This window comes from Pleurodeles waltl, chromosome 6 (assembly GCF_031143425.1).
Source record: "Pleurodeles waltl isolate 20211129_DDA chromosome 6, aPleWal1.hap1.20221129, whole genome shotgun sequence".
Taxonomy (NCBI): Eukaryota; Metazoa; Chordata; class Amphibia; order Caudata; family Salamandridae; genus Pleurodeles; species Pleurodeles waltl.
In genome coordinates this window covers 432,199,100-432,219,473 of record NC_090445.1, presented here as the reverse complement: position 1 = coordinate 432,219,473, position 20,374 = coordinate 432,199,100, and the positions used below count along the sequence as shown (strand labels likewise).

General features: G+C 45.6%; 1 protein-coding gene across 4 annotated transcripts in view; it reads left to right on the top strand.

The window, feature by feature from the left end:
• SOX13 (SRY-box transcription factor 13) overlaps positions 1-20,374 on the top strand; it is a 138,719-nt gene that overhangs the window by 81,367 nt on the left and 36,978 nt on the right. For all 4 annotated transcript variants that reach the window (XM_069238486.1, XM_069238485.1, XM_069238487.1 and 1 more), the window contains 2 exons: positions 1,403-1,568; positions 18,095-18,204. In XM_069238486.1, the coding sequence (XP_069094587.1) occupies positions 1,403-1,568; positions 18,095-18,204 (276 nt within the window). The remainder of the gene's footprint in view (positions 1-1,402; positions 1,569-18,094; positions 18,205-20,374) is intronic.

Genomic DNA, 20,374 nt, shown 5'->3' with positions numbered 1-20,374 from the left:
TATGCCTTGAATCTGTAATAGATTCACATGCCTAAATTATTCCCAGTGAGGCTGAGAATTTGGAATAATTTAAGCATTTTAATATATGAAAGATACTAACGAGGAAGAACTGTACTTTGGGACTAGTAACAATTTTGTATTGCAAGGTGTTCAAGGAAGAAAAGTGTGTAGAGCCTAGAGTCTTTGCTTTAGTCTAATACACAAAAAAGATGATGAGCAGAGCAGGGCATATTGTATGACTTTGGAGGAAACTAAATTGTGAATCAAGACGTAAAGAAATGGAAGTCCCTGTGTGGGAAAGGACATTGTCTGAATTTATTAGATTACATTCCCACGGGCGGCCACATAAATGGGAACTGTCAGCAAACGTAGCCCAGTTGAGGGTCACAGGAAAAGAGATTGCAAAGGGGTCAGTAATGCTTCATAAGAAACTAACCCCACAGCATGGCAGGTATTACTAATAAAGGATGATCTCACACACAATGTTACTGAAATTCACAAAGAATCATCTTTGGTAGAGTGCATCAGTAACCAAGTTAAAGGATTAAAAAGTAAAGGTTTGGTATTATAATGGTAGTGACTATCAGAGACCTTAAAAATAGATTATGGTGGGATAATTAGAGAAACAAAGTGAATTCCAGTTAAGTTTGAAACTAAGAATTTCATAAGAGTTCCTGTCCCGGGGGAGCAGAGAACGCGAGTAGACATACAAAAACTGATATGATTAAGAAGTTGGCAACTAATCTGCAGTCTTCCCAGGATTAATGAATATGGGACCCAGGTCACCCTGGGCAGAAGAGGGTAGAAGGAGGGCCCTGAAGACATTCACACAGAGCACAGTCCTATACCTGCACATCCAGAAGAATCCAGCATTACTTTATGCTTTCACTCCAAATGTTGTCAATGCTCGCATTCCAGTCATGGGATCCACACGCCTCCCTACGTATACATGCACCTGCGGAGCTGTTCAGAGCTGCCAATTTACAGAAAACCATAAAATGGACAGCTATCTTTCACACCCCTTTATACACCACACTGCTAAGTGTTGTGCCCCATAACACAACTGCACCTTTCAAATCATCATGCACAACAGGGAGACACTCCCAACATAGGATCAAAAAAACAGACATCCTTCCAGCCACACTCCCTTCATTGCCTAGCATGCTGTCCACGTAGGCAAGCACGATATAAATGTTGCAATACAATGCACACCATGTTATTTACATTCAGACTCTTAGTGAACACACAGGTTTACTCTCATACTGTCACCTTCTGTGCAGAAGATCCTTTGTATTACCCCTGGAGAAGATTGAAAAGAGGTGGGAGGAGTCTGCCAGATTTCACCAGTTCTTCAGTGAATATGTCATTTACATCTCTTTTTTTTTATCACGGCTACTCTCAGGAACCCCCACAACCACTGAACCTTACAGCAAAGCCAAAAAGTTCTGAGCATCAAAATAATTCCAACTCTCCGACCATGAAGATGAACTCCTACGGCCCGTCACCCCCAAACCATGGGCCAGGCAGAGACATGCATTCGAGTCCCCAGCAAGCAAACCTCCCCTTAGGTAAGTAGAGTTGACCTCCTCCAGTTTTTGTGTCACTAGAGACTGAGTTCCACAGTATCATAAGCAGTGTCATGTCTCAGGCAACTTCTCCAGCTGCTACTTTACCCCTGCAGCAGGCTGTGGCCCCTTGCACACCTGCAGCCAGCCTGTCACTGTGTAACTGGACACAGCCGCATTTTCAAGCTAAAGTTGGCTTTCTCATCCCTACAAGCCACTTAAGCTTTCTCACGAAGCACTTCTGCCAACTGTGATGCATAACTACTACACAACCAGTTGTGAACTTCACCACTCCCTCCAGGTCCATCACAATTTCCACAAGTTCTATTAAGCATCCTTCACCACAACAACCACCACCAGCCCATTCACCATCTATGTTGGCCCTACAACAAGCTCTATCATCCCTTATATTAGTTACATCACCCCTCCCTGCAGCTCCAGCTCTCCATCTTCTCTTCCAGCTGCTCAGTCACCATTTTTTTACAAGTACCTTCAGCTGTCCCTCAATACAGCATCCACCAGCAAAATCACTGTTTACACAAAGGCCCCTGTCACTACCTCCAGCACTCACCACCCACATAACCCGCTCCATCGACCCTACTTAAGCTTCACTAACCTTCTCACTCTCACACCGGCTTGGGCCAGGCTGCGCCCGGTTCCAATAATTTGCTGCTTGCATTCATCCTTTTACACAGTCTCCTGCCCACACACTTCAATGCGCTGATTCAAAAGAGTGGGAATAGGTAAAGCAGGTCCATCTTCTGACATGGGTGTGCTACAGATGTTCATTACTTGTATCTTCCAGCCATGTAGGGTTTGGATATGAAATAGTCAAGCTTAAAACGAGCCTGTTGGCTTCAACAAAGGATGTTGTTGGTGGATACTTCTAATCGCAGATTCCTTACCTTGTGAAAACCCCCAGGCACCAGACTGGATCTGTACATTTTTCTCAATAATTCCTTTGTCTGTCGGTATGTGGGTTGTGTAGCCCTGCGTCAACTCCATCCCACCCTGGAAGTGATGCCGGAGCCACAGGTAGCCGCCACCCTTGCCCACTGATGTTTGTTCCTTTCTTTCAGTTCTTTCCTAAGCACATTCCCTTGTTTTCCGCCTATTGACAGAATTTATTTTTATCAAAATTTAATACAGATTAGATTAGATTAAAAGATTTATAGAGCGCACAGCTACCCGGAGGCTTCCCAGCTCTAAAAAGTAGGTAATACAGTGTGGAATGGACATGTCGCCCCCTCAAACTACAAGGTCCAAGCCTTGCAAGGACTGCCATAAGTAGATGTTTTTGCAGCATGAATCCTTTGATAGCTGCATTATTCCCCTCATCTAGTGGTTGGGTCCGGAATTGTCTAATTTTTCTTCTTTTCTTTTTGGTGTCGTCACCACCATATTTGGTGTTTGGTCCGTCCCCTACATGATGTCAGACGGCGCCCCGGTAGTTCTTGTGTGTAGTAGCCATCTTCAGATTCTTTTTTCCGCCTTTGGGTCTGGAAGCAAAAGGAGGCGCTCCAAAGTTTCTTTGAGACGTCGAAAAAGTCAAAGTGGAATCGAGGTTTATTTTCGAGAAGATATCGCCGAATGAGTGAAGTGAACAGCGACCAGGAGAAAGAGAGAGCATTCCCCAGTGGGGTACGCTGACAGTATCCGCACGTGGCAGGATAATGAAGCAAGGTAGGGGTCATGGAAAACATCCCATTTAAATTCTGCCCAAACTGCCATCACTAATTTGCTTAGCGCAACCTGCACTAAATCTGCAACCTTTGCCTGCCGAAAGACCAGAGAGACTAGGGCTGCGAGTCCTGCGCAGCTTTTGTACCCTAAACTCTTAGGGTACATCAAAGGCAGAGAGTAACCCCATTCAGCGATGCAGAGCCAAAAACATCAGGAGTCACTAAAAGAACTAGGCCTATCCAGCGATGAAGAAGAACAAGCTGGTGGCACAGAGTCGACCTACAGGGAGGGGGGGGGGGGGGGGGGTGAACATCGAACTTCTCAAAGGGGACAGAGAGGAAAAACGCGTGCCGAAGAAATTGACAAAGGACATCCAAAGAAAGCCCCAAAAAAGGTAAAGAGACCATCAAAATCCTCGGAGGAGAAAATCCCTGAGGAGAAGTACCACAAGGCAGCCTCGACGTCCCAAAAAGTGACGATCGAAGGCCAGCCACAAACAAGAGAGCCCCACACATCCCAGACCAGGGATACGCAATAAAGCCGGGTGCCGAAACAGGTAAAACCCTCCACGGGGAAAGAAACTCCTAGGCCATCTGAGGAAGAACAAACAATGCCGAAAAAACGACCACCGATGATACAAGATGTCAAAAAGACATTGGAGGAGGGGAAGAAAAGGAGTTGACTAGAGGCCGAAATGGCAGCGCTTCTGCAGCGAAAATAGGAGTTTGACGATGCACTAAAACAATTCCGAATCCCACCAAAATCCTTGACAATCACAGACATTGAGGAGGAGGAGACTGCACTCGAGGCACCGACAACCCCGAGCCTCAAGAAGAAGTGGCAGAAGAGGAGTTCTATGACCCCCAAGGGGAGGAAGCAGCAGGGAGTTTCGAGAACGACTGGAATGACTTTGAAATGACTTTGAAACAGAGAACTTAGAAGAGTAGGTCAGTAACTAAACCTCGAAGCCTTTGCCCCCTGACACCACATGCTACAACAGCCTAGTGAAGAGGGCAGCTGAAACATATAGAGTACCCTTAAAAGAAGAGAAGGGAGACTCAAGTTTTCTGTTGTAAACCCTCATGCCATCAAGCAAGGGAAACCTTTATCTCCCCATGTTACATAGCATCCTGGACCAGGGTAAAGAGGCCTTTTAAAAACCATCTGCAGCTAAGTGGGTGACACCAAGGGTGGAGAAAAAATACAAACCCTTTCCAAAGGACCCCAGATACATCCAAGAGAGCACAGTGGCAGACTTTATCATCGGCACAACGGCATTAAGGAGGAGCAATGTACACACCTCAACAGGCCTCCCTCAGAAAGGGAAAGCAAGAGGCTGGACATGGTGGAGAGAAGCAGCAATGCAATGGTGCATAGCAAACTCAAATGCACTTCTCAATAGATATGGCCATCTGCAGTGGAACGAAATTGAGGAGCTAATGAAAAAGATCCCGGAAAGGGACAAGAAAAAGGCAAAGGCAATAATCCAGGACGTCAGAACCATTGCCAACAACTGCCTAAATTCTGCGCTGGATGCCGCCGACACTGCCAGCAGACAAATGTGCACAGGGACAACCCTAAGGAGACATGTATGGCTCAGAATATCCAGTTACAAAGCCAAGATACTGTCCTCCATCATAAACGAGACTTTCACTGGAGAGGCTTTATTCAGCCAGGAGGTGGATGAGTCCTTGCAACAGATCAAAAAGGACAACGAAACTGCAAAGGCAGTGGGGGCTCCACAATACAGAGGCAGCTCCAGAAGAGGAGGAAACACCATCAGAAGACCCGCAGGAAGGGGAGCCTTTGCACCAGGACACCAGCAGCAGCAACAACTCCCCCAGGGGAGTACTCAGCAAATTGGCCTACAGACCGCGTACCAGCAATGGCAACACCCCGCAAAACAGCCTTTTCGAGAAAGAGGGAGAGCAAGAGGCCAACCGCTACGAGGGGGAGGAGTAGCCAAGTGACTCAAGAATACCACCAAGCCCACACACAGCACAGGTGGGGGGGCAGAATAGCACAACACCCACAACAGTGGGAAGAAACTTTAAACATGGTACACCACGGCTACCGTATGGAACTCAAAACCCTACCACCACCAAACCCTCCAAAGAAGAAAACATATCAGAGAACACAAATGGTACAACTAAAGAAAGAAGGTAAAGAACTCCTGCAAAAACAAGTAGTACCAAAAAAGGAACTAAACAAGTGAAACTACTCACCCTTCTTCCTGATACCAAAACACGACCTTAAGCTAAGACCAGTCCTGGACCCCAGAGTCATAAACAAATTCAACCGCACCCAACATTTCAAGATGATGACCCTGCAGGAGGTAATCCCACTCCTGCAAAAGGTAGACTACATGGCAACCATAGACCTACAGGATAGCCATCTGCTCATACTGGTAAACCAGGCACACAAAAGATATCTCAGATTCGTACTCAAAGGGATTCACTACCAATTCAATGTCTTGCCCTTCAGAATAAACTCAGCATCAAGGGTTTTCCCAAAATGCCTGGCAACATTCGCAGCATTCCTAAGAAGGCAGGGGATTCACGTATACTCCTATCTGGACGTCTGGCTAATAAAGGTACATGCAAAAGAAAAATGTCAAAGGGATACCCAAATAGTGATCATAACCCTACAGGGGCTAGGGCTCAGCATAAAACACAACAAAGGATCCCCAAAACCACAGCAGGAAAAGATCTTCCTAGGAGCCAGACTGGATGAAAGGAAAGCACGTGCATACCCTAACCAGAGGAGGGTACAAGCAATCGCAGAGCGAACTCGCCTTTACCCAAAGGGGCAACCTCTGACAGTGAGGACAGTCATGAAGCTAATGGGCATGATGGCTTCATGCATCCTCCTGATAACCAGGCGAGACTCCACATGCAGCCATTCCAAGAATGGTTATGCAACAACTGGTCACAAGCCACTGGGAGTTGGGAGGATCTAATGGTTGTAACAGAGAAAATACAGAAAGAGACACAGTGGTGGACATCCAAAGACATAACCAGGGGAAGACCTTTCAAGACAGCAACCCCCTCAGTCACCATCACAACAGACGTGTCTCACAAGGGATGGGGAGCACACACAGAAAACTTAAGAATTTGAGGCCAATGGAACAAGATGGATGCGATAAAGCACACCTGTTTCCTAGAAAAGAAGACGGTGTTACTGGCCCTGAAAGCCTTTCAAACACAAGTATCAACAATGTTTTATCTTAACAAACAAGGGGACACAAAATCTTTTACCCAAAGCAAACTAGGCCAAGAAATATGGAAGTGGGTGATACCACAAGGGATCAACTTACAAACAGTCCACCTACCAGGGAAGGACATAGAGGCAGACAAACTAAGCAGACAGGAAACAGCACACACAATTGGGAGATAAAACAAAGGAGCCTAGAAAAAATCTTCAAGATCTGGGGCACACCAACAATCAACTTGTTTGCATCAGAAGAAAACAAAAAAATACCAACTCTTGGCCTCCAGGTTTTCACACTACCAGTCAAAGGGGAATGCCCTGTCACTAAACTGGTCAGGGAGTTTTGTCTAAGCCTTTCCTCCGATTCCCCTAAAACCAAAGGTACTGGAAAAGGCAAGTGAACCAGGGACAAACCTCTTACTAATAGTCACTCAGTGGGCCAGACAAGCATGGTATTCAAACCTGCTCGAACTGATGAGGATCAAGGTGGAACGGGACCTACTCACAATGCAACATGGGCGAGTGTTCTACCCGGAACCAGCAACACTCAATCTAGCAGCATGGTGTCCGAATACATAGAATTCGGACACCTAAACCGAACAGCTTAGTACCATGGAGATAATAAGAGGCTACAAAACAAACAACAAGAAAATGCTCCACATCAAAATGGAAAAGATTCCACCTATGGTGCACAGGGAATAGAACCCTAGAAGCAATATCTAGACAAGAAACGGTAATAACCTATTTGACGTACCTGCTGGACAGCAGAATCAACTACTCTTCTCTAAAGGTACACTTGGCAGCAATTGTGCCCTATTTCAGGGGAGCGTTATGTAAACGTTTTTTCACAGCACCTGTTATAAAGAGGTTCCTAGAGGGATCCAAAAGAATTGCCCCTCCAAGATGGGCACCAGCCCCAATGTGGAGCTTAGACACATTATTGTCACAACTGATGGCACTTAATAAAGCTGAACTCCAGTTTACCACGTTAAAAACTGCCTTTGTAATAGCTATCACATCGCTACAAAGAGTACACGAGATTCTAGTGCTAGCAATACAAGAACCATACATGCATATTCACAAAAACAAAGTAGTCCTCAGAACAAACCCCCAATATTCCTACCTAAAGTGGTGAGCAAATTCCAAGTCAACCAGGCCATCCAGTTGCCAGTATTCTTTAAGAACCCACAAACTGAATTGGAAAGGAAATTACTTACCATGGATGTAAGGAGGGCACTGATATACTACCTGGAGGAGACCAAGCAGTTCCGTAAAGGGAACCAACTGTTTGTTCCATATACTAAATCCAGTAAGGGATCCCCGTCACAAAGGGGACTATCGCATGATGGATCGTGGGGACAATCCATGCTATGCATCGGCTAGCAAACACCTACTTCGCTGACCAAAAGCACACTCCATGAGGAAAAAGGGCGCAACACTAGCAATCATGGCAAATGTGGCCATAGACACTATCTGAGCAGCAGCAGCATGGGCATCCCCACACACATTCACAGAATATTATTGTGTGGACACCCAAATACACAAAGAAGCCCTAGTGGGACAGAAGGTACTACAGCACCTGTTTGTAAGCTCATCATTTCACCCCAACCAACCCAAATAAATGGGAAACCGCTACACAATCTAAAGCACAACATTTGAATCCTGAAATGGTTTCATGCTGCAAAACGAAATTGTTATGTACCAGTAGGAGTAGTTTTGTAGCCTGTAGTGTTTTTTGGATTTACATGCAACCCACCCACCTCCCCAGAAATAAGAACACGACAAACGGGTATTTTGTACATAAAAGCAAGCAAAACAAAACAAATGAAGAAAAGAAGGGGAGAAAGTAAAATAAAAAGAGAAAAGGAGGACACAACGAAAAAAAAAAAGAATCATGAAGATGGCTACTATGCACAGGAACTTCCTGGGCACCGTCCAACGTCATGCAGGGGACGGACCAATTGGTGGTAGATGACGCCCAAAAAAGAAAATGGAATAATGCACAGCATGTGAATTCAGAAAACTCCTCAGACTGCAAAACTACTCCTACTAGTAGGTAACCATTTTGTTGTTCAGGTATGTCTTTGATGTTTAGGTTTCTTACATGACTCAGTCTTGTGCCAAGCTTTACATCACAAATATCATCCATAAAAGTGCATAAGAATTGGTCTTGCACAAAGTCAAGGACACGGAATGGTTGTCGCTATTGAGTCTGTTCTCAAGAGAGGTCCTCTTTCCGCTTCAAGTTGTCAGGTAAGTTGAAGTCCAAGAAAAAACATAAGAAGTTGAAATGGGAGTGCCCTTTTCCCCGCTTCTCTAGCCAAAAGAAGTCACGCCAACCTCAGGGTGCTTCTCGATCTAGGTCCTGGTCCCCAACTGTGGAGCTGGTCCCTCAGCTTGTCCTGATCCAACCTGAATTCCTGGGTCCTTTAGCAATGCCGTTAACACGTTGAAACCTTCAAGGAGGCCATGTTGCGTATATTTGGCACCCTACCGGCACCCTTGGTGTGCCAACAGCCCCCAAGCACCCAAGAAGACCGCCAGTCTGGCTGCTGCTGGCGGATCCATTTCTAGTAGCAATTGTGCCTCTTGATCCTATTGTGGGCTCTGACCTGACTCCGGGTCCAACGCCTGTCCCAACTTCTCACCTTTTGCCAAGATCCTTGGCAGTTTCCTAAATCTCGATGCCAGAGGAAAAACTGTTTATTCTCTCCGACTTGGACGTGAATCCACAACCACGTCAACTAAAGTCACAGTCGGCTCAGCCGTAGGCAGAGCCCATGCAGCTCCTTTTGGGCTAAGATTGAACGCTGCCACTACTGACACATTTTTAGGATACAGAGCTAGAGGTGGGCAAGCCCCTGAAAGCTTGAACCAGGCTTGAGCCTGAAGCCTGGCTCCGGCTCAGCTTGAGGTACCATTGAAACCTTGAGCCCATAACAAGCCGAGCCTTCAAGGGGCTTCTGCCTGCACACTCTCGATTCCCAGGATGTGTCATTGCTGCCAAAGCCATAGACTTTGGAAGAGGGAAACAGGTTTGAGACTCAGCTTAGGCTCAACTTGCTGTGACTCTGAGTAAATCACTTAATCTTCCCATGCCTACAGAAATGAATGTGACCTTGTGTATTGTAACTGATGCTTGCGTAAAGTGCTCCAGTACCTTCGGCTCCAGTTCTCGCTATATAGAAACTGCACAACGTGGTAAAAACGAAGTGGTAACATTAAATAAGTAATTCAAATCGTTGGCACACATATGCAGACATAGACTGATTGCAAAAAAAATAAAAATGCCAGTGTCTCTGAAAGGCTAATCGGCTGAGGTGAAGTCTTTCGAATAGCAGGAGACAATTAAAATATGCACTCCTTTGATTCCACAAAACACCAAGTAGGCCTTCCAGTTGGATTTTCTATAGAATGGAAAGATATCTCCATCTAATATCACAATAGAGCCCAGTAGATGACAAAAAAATCACCTATGCGAAAGAGAGCACAACCGTGATGTGGTCAGGCTTCCGACTTGGAAACATTTGCTTAGCTGTAGTAAATGTGTGTTTTTTCAATACAGTGACAACTCTACTTTGAGCGTGAGTGGAAGAACACGAATAACTCATCAGCGTTGCATTCGTAAATAAGTGAGTGGAAAATGAGCTAACAAACATTTTGGTGCTGATCTTTGGTTCTTGTAGTGGCTGATTTGTCCAAAGTAAAACTAGAAAACCATGGATAAATCGTGGCTTACCGGCTTAAATTCCATGATCTTAGGCAAAAAAATGTTTTAACAAAATTCTTTTTTTCTTCCTTATCCCTGTATGGAACATGTTCAAATATGTGAGTTCAGAACACCAGATGTACAAAAGCCTATTGTGTTTGCATTAATAGACTATAAGGTTGCTCTGGTAATCTGAGCCACGTACAGGGTTCACATGACAACTGTCTTGCCAATTAATTCACACAGGGTTTTTATAAGTATTTCTCTGTGCAGTGCAATAACTTGTCATATTAATGTCAAAGATTCCTTATGTTTAAGGAATACACTTTTTGACTTTTGGAGAGAGTTTATCATATCTAACGTGAAGTTCTTGAGTGATTGCCACAGCAAAATTTTCTAGGGCTTGGCCCGTGTATGAACTCTAGGAGCTGAGGCGGACCCTTGGCTCAGCTCTGGCTCGGCACTCCCTGCCCACCTCTATACAGAACCCCATGATGATGGTAGGGATGAAAGTTCCCAACTACTTGAAGAAGAAAATGTATTTTTGGCCCTTTAAGATGCTAATGTCCTAGATACATCCCTGACACTCCCTAAAATCTCCATCTGGCCCTTTGAAAGAAGAGTGAGTATCTTTTACCATGATCATCAGGACGGCTGTGGAAGTCCTTGACCTCCAACTGCCATCCATGGAGTCAAGAGCTAGTGTTCTTATAGAAGTACTGCATCCTGGGCAGACTTCTCTAGAGCTGCTCCTTCTGTTCAGCGAGGCCCTTATTTGGGCCAAACCTAGATTTTGCACCACCATTGACTAGGCAAATTGCCAGGTGGCACAGACCTGCTGCAGAGACCCCCCTCCGAGGCAAAGCATTCTTTCTAGACCTCTGTTGCCTGAGAATGAGGTATGAGTGATACAACAGACTCCTTTCCATCGCTGTCCTCATTGCCACTCGAAATATCCATGGGCAGACCACCACAGAGTATGTAATCTGTGCTAGCTCCCTGACCACTAATAGCCTCCTGCCCATCGAGCCTCACCTTCTGCTTCAGAAAAACTCTTCTGTACTGAAGAGTACGCAGCTGGGCACACAGCAGGATGCAGTACCAGGACATCTCAGATGAGACAAATCCCCTCAGCATCCAAAAACAAGAGGAGACTAAGCCATCAGGGCTACCCGCAGCACAACTATAACACAGCCCAGAAATTGCGTGATCAAGTGAATCTGACAATCGGCGCACGGAGGACGTTGACTTGGTGCCGAAGACCGTCCCTCGCATAGGGTCATGAGTATGTTTCTGGCCCCTGAGACTCATCCCTCCTAGATGAGGCCACATAAAAGATCCCACAGCAAGGCAGAGCACTGCTCTTGAAGGAGTCCGACATAAAGCTCCAGACACAGGACTTGGGACAAGGCCAGTCACAGGCCCCTGTTGCATTTGGGCTCTGAAGTCCACCAAGCCTCCAGCCGTAAGTATTGACTACGTGACCCGTTGAGCCCCAGCTCCTCCAAGGGCTTTGGGGACTCAAGGCCCTATTTGAAGTTGGCACCAACTATGTCCTCAAGAACAGTTACCTTAACAGGTGAAGCAATCCTTAGTCAGCTCCAGGCACTTTTTTCCCATAAAGACTTTCCCAATGGAAGCGGTCCTATTGCAAGGGATGAAGGATGCTGTGGATGCAACATGGTCAGTAGGGGACTTCCTGTTGGAATTCATCAGTCCACGAAGATGGTGAGAAGGTCCTGGTTGCAGGATTGACGCCTCATTAAGTCCTCTCCTGTTTGTCCAAAGTCCAGACTACCACGCCCAGTGTTGCAGTCTCGGGCCAGTCCTTCCTTGGAGTCTCTTAGATTTTCTGGGCTCTGAAAACAGCTTTTCCTTGAGCAGGACACAGTAGAGACATTCCCTTCCTTTGTTAGCCACCAGGAGCTGCAGGTGCCGTTTTCTTCGGTGCATCCTCTGTTTGCTTGCCCCTTAGTGCAACAGGGGTAGTCTTCCTTTGGTCATTCTTCCAAGGTCTGGGTGCCAGCGGTGCTCCTTAATTCCCCCAGGGCAGGATGCGGTTGGTAGCCAGTGGGCCACCAGGTTCCCACTTCTTGTGGAGTGTGGCATCTGGCTATGCCCAGGATGAACCATTCTGCCTATTCCTGAGATGGCGAAACCTCTCTCTCGTTCTCCTGACCTCACTAGCCCACCACTAAGATGTGGCTACCTCAGGCTACATGCCCCTGGGAAAACTGGTTTGACAACTTGTTTCCCTTCTCTGCTCCCCCTGCAAACCTGTCTGGCTAAGCAATGGGGCAGCCCCTCCTCCCTATTATGACACTAGGGAGAAGGGCTTCAAAGGTGGCTTTTCCTTTTGAAGCCTGCATTTTGGGGCTAACACTCAAGTGGCTTCCTGCAGGATCCCTGTAACACATCCCTTGTCTGCAATCTCCTCATTGTTCTTCTTCCTGAGAGTCGTTGGCATGTCTCTGCAGGAGGGCAGAAAGCTGTTTTGTGGACCGGGCTCCTTGTGTGCCCGGGAAGGCACAGGCGTTTTTAAAGACAACAAAGTGGCAGCTTTGTAAAGGTTGCACACTTCAACAAGTTACGTTACCTTTGACTTGGGATTCAAGTCAAGCTTAATGTAATGAGTTGTTTGATATCTTGGAGTGCCCACTTTGGTCGCACAGTTCAGAAGTTAGCACAGCTGCGAGGTCAACGTGTAATCCTGTCCTCGCCAATTGGGCGACAAAGTCTTTTCACAATAAAATGTAGCTTCACATTTTCACTATCATGGCATGTAAAATACATGTCATGCCCATGTCATATCTTACATTTTGCCTTAGGACTTGGTAGGCCCGTCGGAGAGGTGACCTACACGGTACTTGGGAAGTTGTGGCTTTGTCTTGGCTTTCAATGGCAAAGTCGGGCTAGCAATACACGACTGCTCTAACAGTCTCCAGGGGCGGATTGAGGAACTTATGTGGGGGACCTCGAGAGTGGCACAACCAGTGCTGCAAGCCCTGGGGTACCCCTCAGAATTACTGAGGTCTGATTAGCAGAGCTCAGTGCACTCCCAGAGTCGAAAAATCAGCAGCATCAGTCGAAAAATTGGGGGTGGCCATACAAAGAGGCATTTTCATACACACACCTTCCAGAGTAGTACAGGAAACATGGAGAGAAGATGGTGTCTGAGGGCAAGGTCGCACCTTTCAACATTATCAGGTTTGCTGAAGAAGCACCACCTGTCTGTAATAGAACAGGAAGTGCAGGCCCTTTTGGCCATAGAGAGGGTTCCGTCATCAGAAGTAGGGGCTGCATGTTACTCCTACTACTTCCTGTTGCTGAAGAAGGACGAAAGACTCCGTCCTATTTTAGATCACCACCCTCTCAACACCTTCCTATGGAAAAACAATTTCTGGATGCTCACATTAGCCCAGGTCCTGTGTGCTCTAGACCTGGAAACTGGATGGTGGTGTTACACCTGCAGAATGCTCATTTCCATATTCCCGTCCTGCAGGCACACATATATTACGTGCTTGTCACAGTGGACCAGTAGTATTTTTAGTGTGGAGTGCTCCCTTTAGGCCTCACATGTGCCCTTCGGGTGTTCACTAAAGTGATGGTTGTAGCACACCTTTGGAGGGTGGGGGTACCAGTCTTCACTTACCTGGAAGACTCACTGTTGAAAGCGAGCTTGCCCCAGACAGTCGTCAGCCACCTCCAAACAATGGCGAACCTATTCATATTGTTGTGCCTTTCCCCAGGAGAGGAGAGTCTACAGCATTCTGGCTAAAATGCTGATGTTTTCAGCCGCTGTTTTGGATCTCAGTGTGGATGACTCTAAGGCTGCTGGGATTGTTAGCCTCCTGCATCCTTCTGGTCAAAAGTGTTGGGTAGCATATGCAGGCTCTGCAATGGGGACTAAAGTCCCAGTGGGCACAGCACTTCTGCGTTGGGCGAGGCCATCTGCAAGAGGTGGAGATTAGAGGTCTCTGGTCTCCTGCAAAAGCTTGACTCCACAGCAGTTTGTTGGAGTTGAGGGCGATTTTCTTGGTGTTGAAATCCTTCCTACTTTACATCAGAGGAAGGATGGTGAAGGTACTCACAAACAATACCATCACCATGTGGTACTGCAACAAGCAGCCAGGAGGCCTTACGCTTTTGAAAGTGGTTGGACCACCAGGTAATTTCATTAGTTGTGAACCACCGGGTGGGATTTTCAAAGCCAGGGCAGATTATCTTAGCCGCTGACTCTTAGCGGACCATGAATGGCAGTTACATCCAGATGTAGTGTAGGGTGTCTTTCGTCAAAAACCTTGGCTGCCCTCCACCAAGAACACTGTGTCAGCACTTTTACACATTGCAGTTCAGAAGAAGGCTCTCGCTCCAAGATACATTCTGCCTAGAGTAGAGATTCGGACTCTTCCTACATGCCTTCCCGCCACTGCCCGAATTCTGAAGATGATCAGGAACGACTGGGCCCAAGTCATTCTAGTGGCACCGGATTGGGCCAGAAGAGTGTAGTAACTGGAACTCCTGGACATGAGCATCTTTGCTCCGATTAAGCCGCTGCTTCAGAAAGTGCAGCACCCCTGGGCCTGCTCAGTTTACATCTCCATGCTTGGAGGTTTAACAGTGACAGTTGATCTCATTTGACCTTCCTTCTCAAGTTGTTGATGTCTTCGTGACTGCAGAGTGTCCCGCTACAAAATCGGTGTACTCCCGTCGTTCGTACAGATTTGTGGCTTGGTGTGGCATCTGCCAGACTGATGAACTGCAAGCCAAGTTGTCTGAAGTTTTAGTGTTTGTCTTTTCCCTGGCCCAGCAAACACTTGCAGATGCTGGATCAGCCTTCTTTGTTTAAATCACCGTTTGTGATGATATGTTATAAAGTTTTCTACATTTATTTCCACCAACATCATTTGTGATGCCACAGTGGAAATCAAAATTAGTGCTCACTTCTTTGATGTTCACCCCATTTGGGTTGCTGCACAGTTGAATTTGTTGTGATGCTGAAAACAGTCTTTCTCATTGACATAACATCGGGTAGGCTTGTGGGCGAACTGCATGCTCTTTCTGTTAACCCACCTTACACAACATTCCCCAGGATAAGCTGGTGTTGAGGACAGGAGCTTCCTTTCTGCTGGAAATGGTCACTCGATTTCATGCCGAGAAGACTATCACCTTTCTGGCATTCTTTGCTCTACCTCTCCCCTCTAAGGAGGAAATGGGGCTCCATCCTTTAGACCTTAAGAGAGCACTTAACCTTTATTCAAATTGTGCCAAAGAACATCCAGTGGCCGATCAGCTTTTTGTGGGGTTTTCCGGGGAAGGAAGGGCAAGGCAGTGCGAAAACATCCCATTGGCTCCTGAAGTCTGCCTACAGAATGTATGACCATCCATAAAGAGGCACATAGGACTACAACTAGGAACTGTTGTACAGCCAAGTGGAAACTGTTTGTTCATTATTGTCTCCCTCAATGCATTGATCCACCCCTTCACTTGCAAACGTCAGTCCTAGCTTCTACATCTATCAGACTTCTCTTGGCTGCTCTCCTGCGTATCTACAAAACAGTGAAGACTCTTACATTTTCATAATGCCTGTTATCAAAGCCTTCAGTGGATGGCTCAAAAGAGGTATTCCTCCTCGGGTGCCACTCACTCCTGTGTGGAACTTCAACTTTGTCCTCAGTAGACTGATGGAGTGCTTCACTCTTGTCAAATACAGTTTCCCTAATGGAAAATGACCTTCATAGTATGCCTCTCAGGCGTGGTAATGAAATACAAGCTCCTACCTGAGTACATCATGATAGGGTATTCCTCAGGTCAAACTCCAAATTCCTGCTGAAGGTGGTCTCTAGCTCCCACCTTAATCAAACTATAGAGCTTCATGTGTCTTTCCCATATCCAGAATCTGTAGCAGAATGAGGTCTTCACACAGATGTGAAAAGAGCACTTATGTATTACATTGATAGGCCAATGCCCTTCTGTGTAACACAGTAGCCCTTTGTCTCATTCTCAAAACCACATAAAGGGCTCACACTCTAAGGCAGGGGTAGCACAGTGGCTGGTTAAATGCCTAAAATCATGTTATGGTAAAGCTCTCTGGCCCTCACAGGCTCCACTTACCCTGTAAAAATGGAGCTTCTATGGCTTTCTTGGGTAAAATTTCTGTGGCTGAAACCTGCAAGGCAGCTACATAGTCTAATCCCCACACATTTACAGAACAATACTGTGTGGATGTGTTAGCTCGTCAACAAGGTAATGTTGGCCAGGATGTTCTTTTCACACTTTTCCAGTCCTCTACAACATCTTCAGGCTAGCCATAGCTTCAGGGAGAGCTGATTTACAATCTATGTACAGCTTGTGTATCTACAGCTACACATGCCACAAATGGAAAATGTTACCCTCTAAGCATCTATTAGTGCCATGTAATGTTGTAGATTCACATGCGTCCTCCCTTTCCACCCGGACGCCTTTAGATATTGCAGACACATTGTGTTGATCTACTTTAGACTATGAGGAAACAATGCAGAAGAATGCAGCACTCTTAGTCTGAGTAATGAATTTATTGAGGCAGTTCCCAGATATCAAATAAAAGCACACGAAAATATGAACGTGCGCATTTAACCTGAATGCGGTGAAACACGTGTAAGTGCCAAAATACTCATGTCAGTTAAACAATGATAGACAGAAAATGTGCAATACATCAACAGTGACTATGCAGAGAAAATATAGTTAAGCTATATAATTAAGAATTAAAATGCATCACCATAGGGGTTGAATTCTTCATCCTTGCCAGCATCAAGCCAAGGAACCCTGAACGGCTGAGGCAGGAGGTCTTCCCAACATGGGATTTTTTACCCTAACTGTGCGTCCACGTTCAGGCGAGCTCCTTCTACCTCAGTGCTAAGTTTCCCCACCTTATGTACCTTAAACAAACTCAAGAGGAAGATTCTAGCAATCTCCCCCTTCCTTCGGTTATGAAATTCAAGCGCTGACTGTACTCGGTCTGCGTCGAAAACACACAAAGGAATGGGCCCTGCCCCAGTGCGCATTCCAGAGAAGAGGAGCGGTCCTTTTCCTTGATTAAAACATTCTCAGGCTGAGGCTGTCTTATCACATTCTACCTTTCACATCCCCATTGTTGTGTTCCCACACGGTGTAACCTTGTGCTGGTGAGAAAAGTGCAAACACGTTCTGTGTGGAAAACAAGCTCTGTGTGGGAAAACCCTGCTCCACTGCTGTGACCGCACCTGAAGCTAATCACAAAATGGAGTCAGTGGTCAAGATGGAGTCGGTGGTCAAATACATATGGCATTACACACATCTTAACTTTCATTTCTTTGCATCTATCCTTTATCTCTTTGCTCCAGCTACACCCTTATCCTTTGTGCGATAAAAACAATCTAATAATAAAGCCAGTTCCCATGCATATTACCAGTAATAGGTTTAGTCATTGGACCTCATGACTCAAAAGATTTCTTTGGAAAAAAACAACTTGCTTATGTACGATCCCAACACTAGATAGCAGGATTATGCACAGCACATGAATCAACAGCGCTTCATGGCACAAACAGATGCTTAGAGAGTAAGTAACATTTTCCTTACCTCTAATACTGGGATGTCCCCAGCATCCTCCCACAAGGTAAAGCAGAAAAGTAAATTCTATTTGATAAATACAGTGGCTCCATAAAATTTGATACATTGGACATACGAGGATTTGAGGTTTCAGATGACATCATCAAGGTCTGATTACAGACCCTTTACTAAAGCACCAGTACCACAGAGCTTCCACTTTAATTACTATTCTATACTGAACTACCAAATGTTAGGTGTAATCAAAGCTTGGGAACGTGTAGCAGATAAAAGAAAATTCAAAGTCAGAGTTAAAATTCATTATCTTCTCTTTTGGCTTACATCATGATTGTATTATTCACAGGATTTCTAGGGGAAGGGGACGCAATCACCAAAGCCATTCAGGAGGCACGCCAACTGTTACACAGCCAGAATGGAGTCCATGACAATTCTTCAGTCAACATGCATCGGAAGGTGAGAGGGAATAGCGTAGACCTTTGCTAATGTATCGTAGATTGGTTCTGTTGCAACCCTTGCTATTTCATTAGAGAGCTACTCACTGCAGTGCCATTATACCTTAAACCTGGCAAACTTATCTTCCTAGTCCATTATCAGGGCCCACCTGCAGCTCTTGCTGATGCACATTAATCTCGATCTTCATCACGCCCTGTAATTCCAGCAGTAGAACCAATACACTGTACTGAGTGCCACAAAGAGCTCTGCCAGTGCATCTCCATCTTAAACTGCAATATCACATGCTCGACAGGCACTGAAACTCATGTACAGTTCTGCCAATGCCACCCTAATCCTTACCTATTGGGTGCCCCTGACTTCCATTACTTGGACCGACCTACATCTCTGCCAAAAGGACTCTATTCCTGATGAGTACATTTGGTATTCAGCCTACTTAGAACACACAGCCCTGTCGTGGTCCTCAAGTCTGATCAGTATCACTCCTCGTTCTTCTCAAGCTGGGACCAGAAACAGCCTGCCAAATCATCTTAAGCTGAAGTAGCAGCAACCTCTACTATCCAGTACTGAGACAGTCACATCCCTCTATCCAATGCACCTCAATCCTGACCTACAGATTTCCCATCCTAGTCCAGTATTTGGAGTTCTACAGTTCTGACAGTCTTTGACTCACCTGCAGTACTCTCACTTATTACATGACTGAGACCCACATACAACCTGCTTTGCCAATGCACCCTAGTCCTGACCTGCATCATCTCCCTCTCTTCTGTTAATAGGATGAACACATATTTCATTGTACCTCCGCTCTGACCTGTAACATGCGTTACTCTCCAGTACTGGGACTTAAAAACAGCTCTGCCAATATGTCTCAGTCCTCACCTGCAAACACTTTGCAATTCCAATAGTGGGGCCAACACTGATCTCTACCAATGCACATCTGTCCAGGTGTTTGGAACCCAGTTTCCTTTGTATCTCATGCCTGTCCTGCATCACATGTAGTAATGGGACACAGACACTGCCACTGCACCTCAAACCTGAAATACAGCACCCCTTATATTGCAGTATTAGAACTCACAAACCCATGCTAGTGCAACATGTTTTAGCTGACCCGCACCACCCTCTGAAATTCCCATGCTGAAATACACAAACAAATGTGCCAGCGCACCTCATGCCTACTGTGAGGCGTCACTTTCTCGTTCAGCACTGAGTTCCACACACAGCTCAATCCTGAGCTGTAGCAGCCCCTACTATTTCAGTACTGATACACATAATAATATTACCTAACCCTCTTCCTTTTATTCCAATACAGTGGCATGGACAGCTCTAACAGCAGACCTCATTTGTGACTCAGACTCAAAATCCTTATTAGATCTCTCGAAAAATATTGTGACATTGCAAAATACAATACATCACAATAAAACTCATATTTCAAATAATGGCATTGGCACAAATATAGATAAAAACAGGTGATTGATACTTGGAGACCTATATCAGAATGCATGGACACACTTTGGCTCTACACCTCGTCATTATCCCTCCCTTAATATCCAGTTTTGTATTAGGCAGTATACAGATTGCAATTTGTCACATTTACACAGAACTCATCAGAGTGAAAAACATTAAAACGTAAATGCAAGATATATAAAAAACATAAATTGGTGCAAAATACTCGGTATATAAAATACATTTACAAAGTGCTAAACTTCCTTCAAGCCCTTTACCCCTCCATTGATTTCCTGCCGCAACTGGACATTATAAGGAAGCAACAGACACTAACACAGACGTCAGGGGTGCATAACATCTGGAGGTACATTAGGGCCTCTCTGCACTTCTTAAACACCAGTAGTTTCAACATGTGTTTGCGATCGAGTTGGAAAACGTTGCGATAAAATTTGCATTAACAAATTAAAATGCAGCAAAGATTGCTCAGCCAATTCGCCACAAGGACATGCAGGTAAGTTGCTATCCCGCATGTTCGCACCCGCAGAGAAGCACATAAGATGCCACACGGTACCCGACCTGAATCTAAAAAGGAGGGTCCTCTCCCAGCATGTAAGCTCTAGTCTTAGCTATAGTGCTGAATCCCCTGTTGCTAAGGTAATACAATAATTGTGAATGAAGTGCTTATTACAGTCCTCCTCGGTTCTTTGTGAGAGGGTGAGCTGGTCATAGC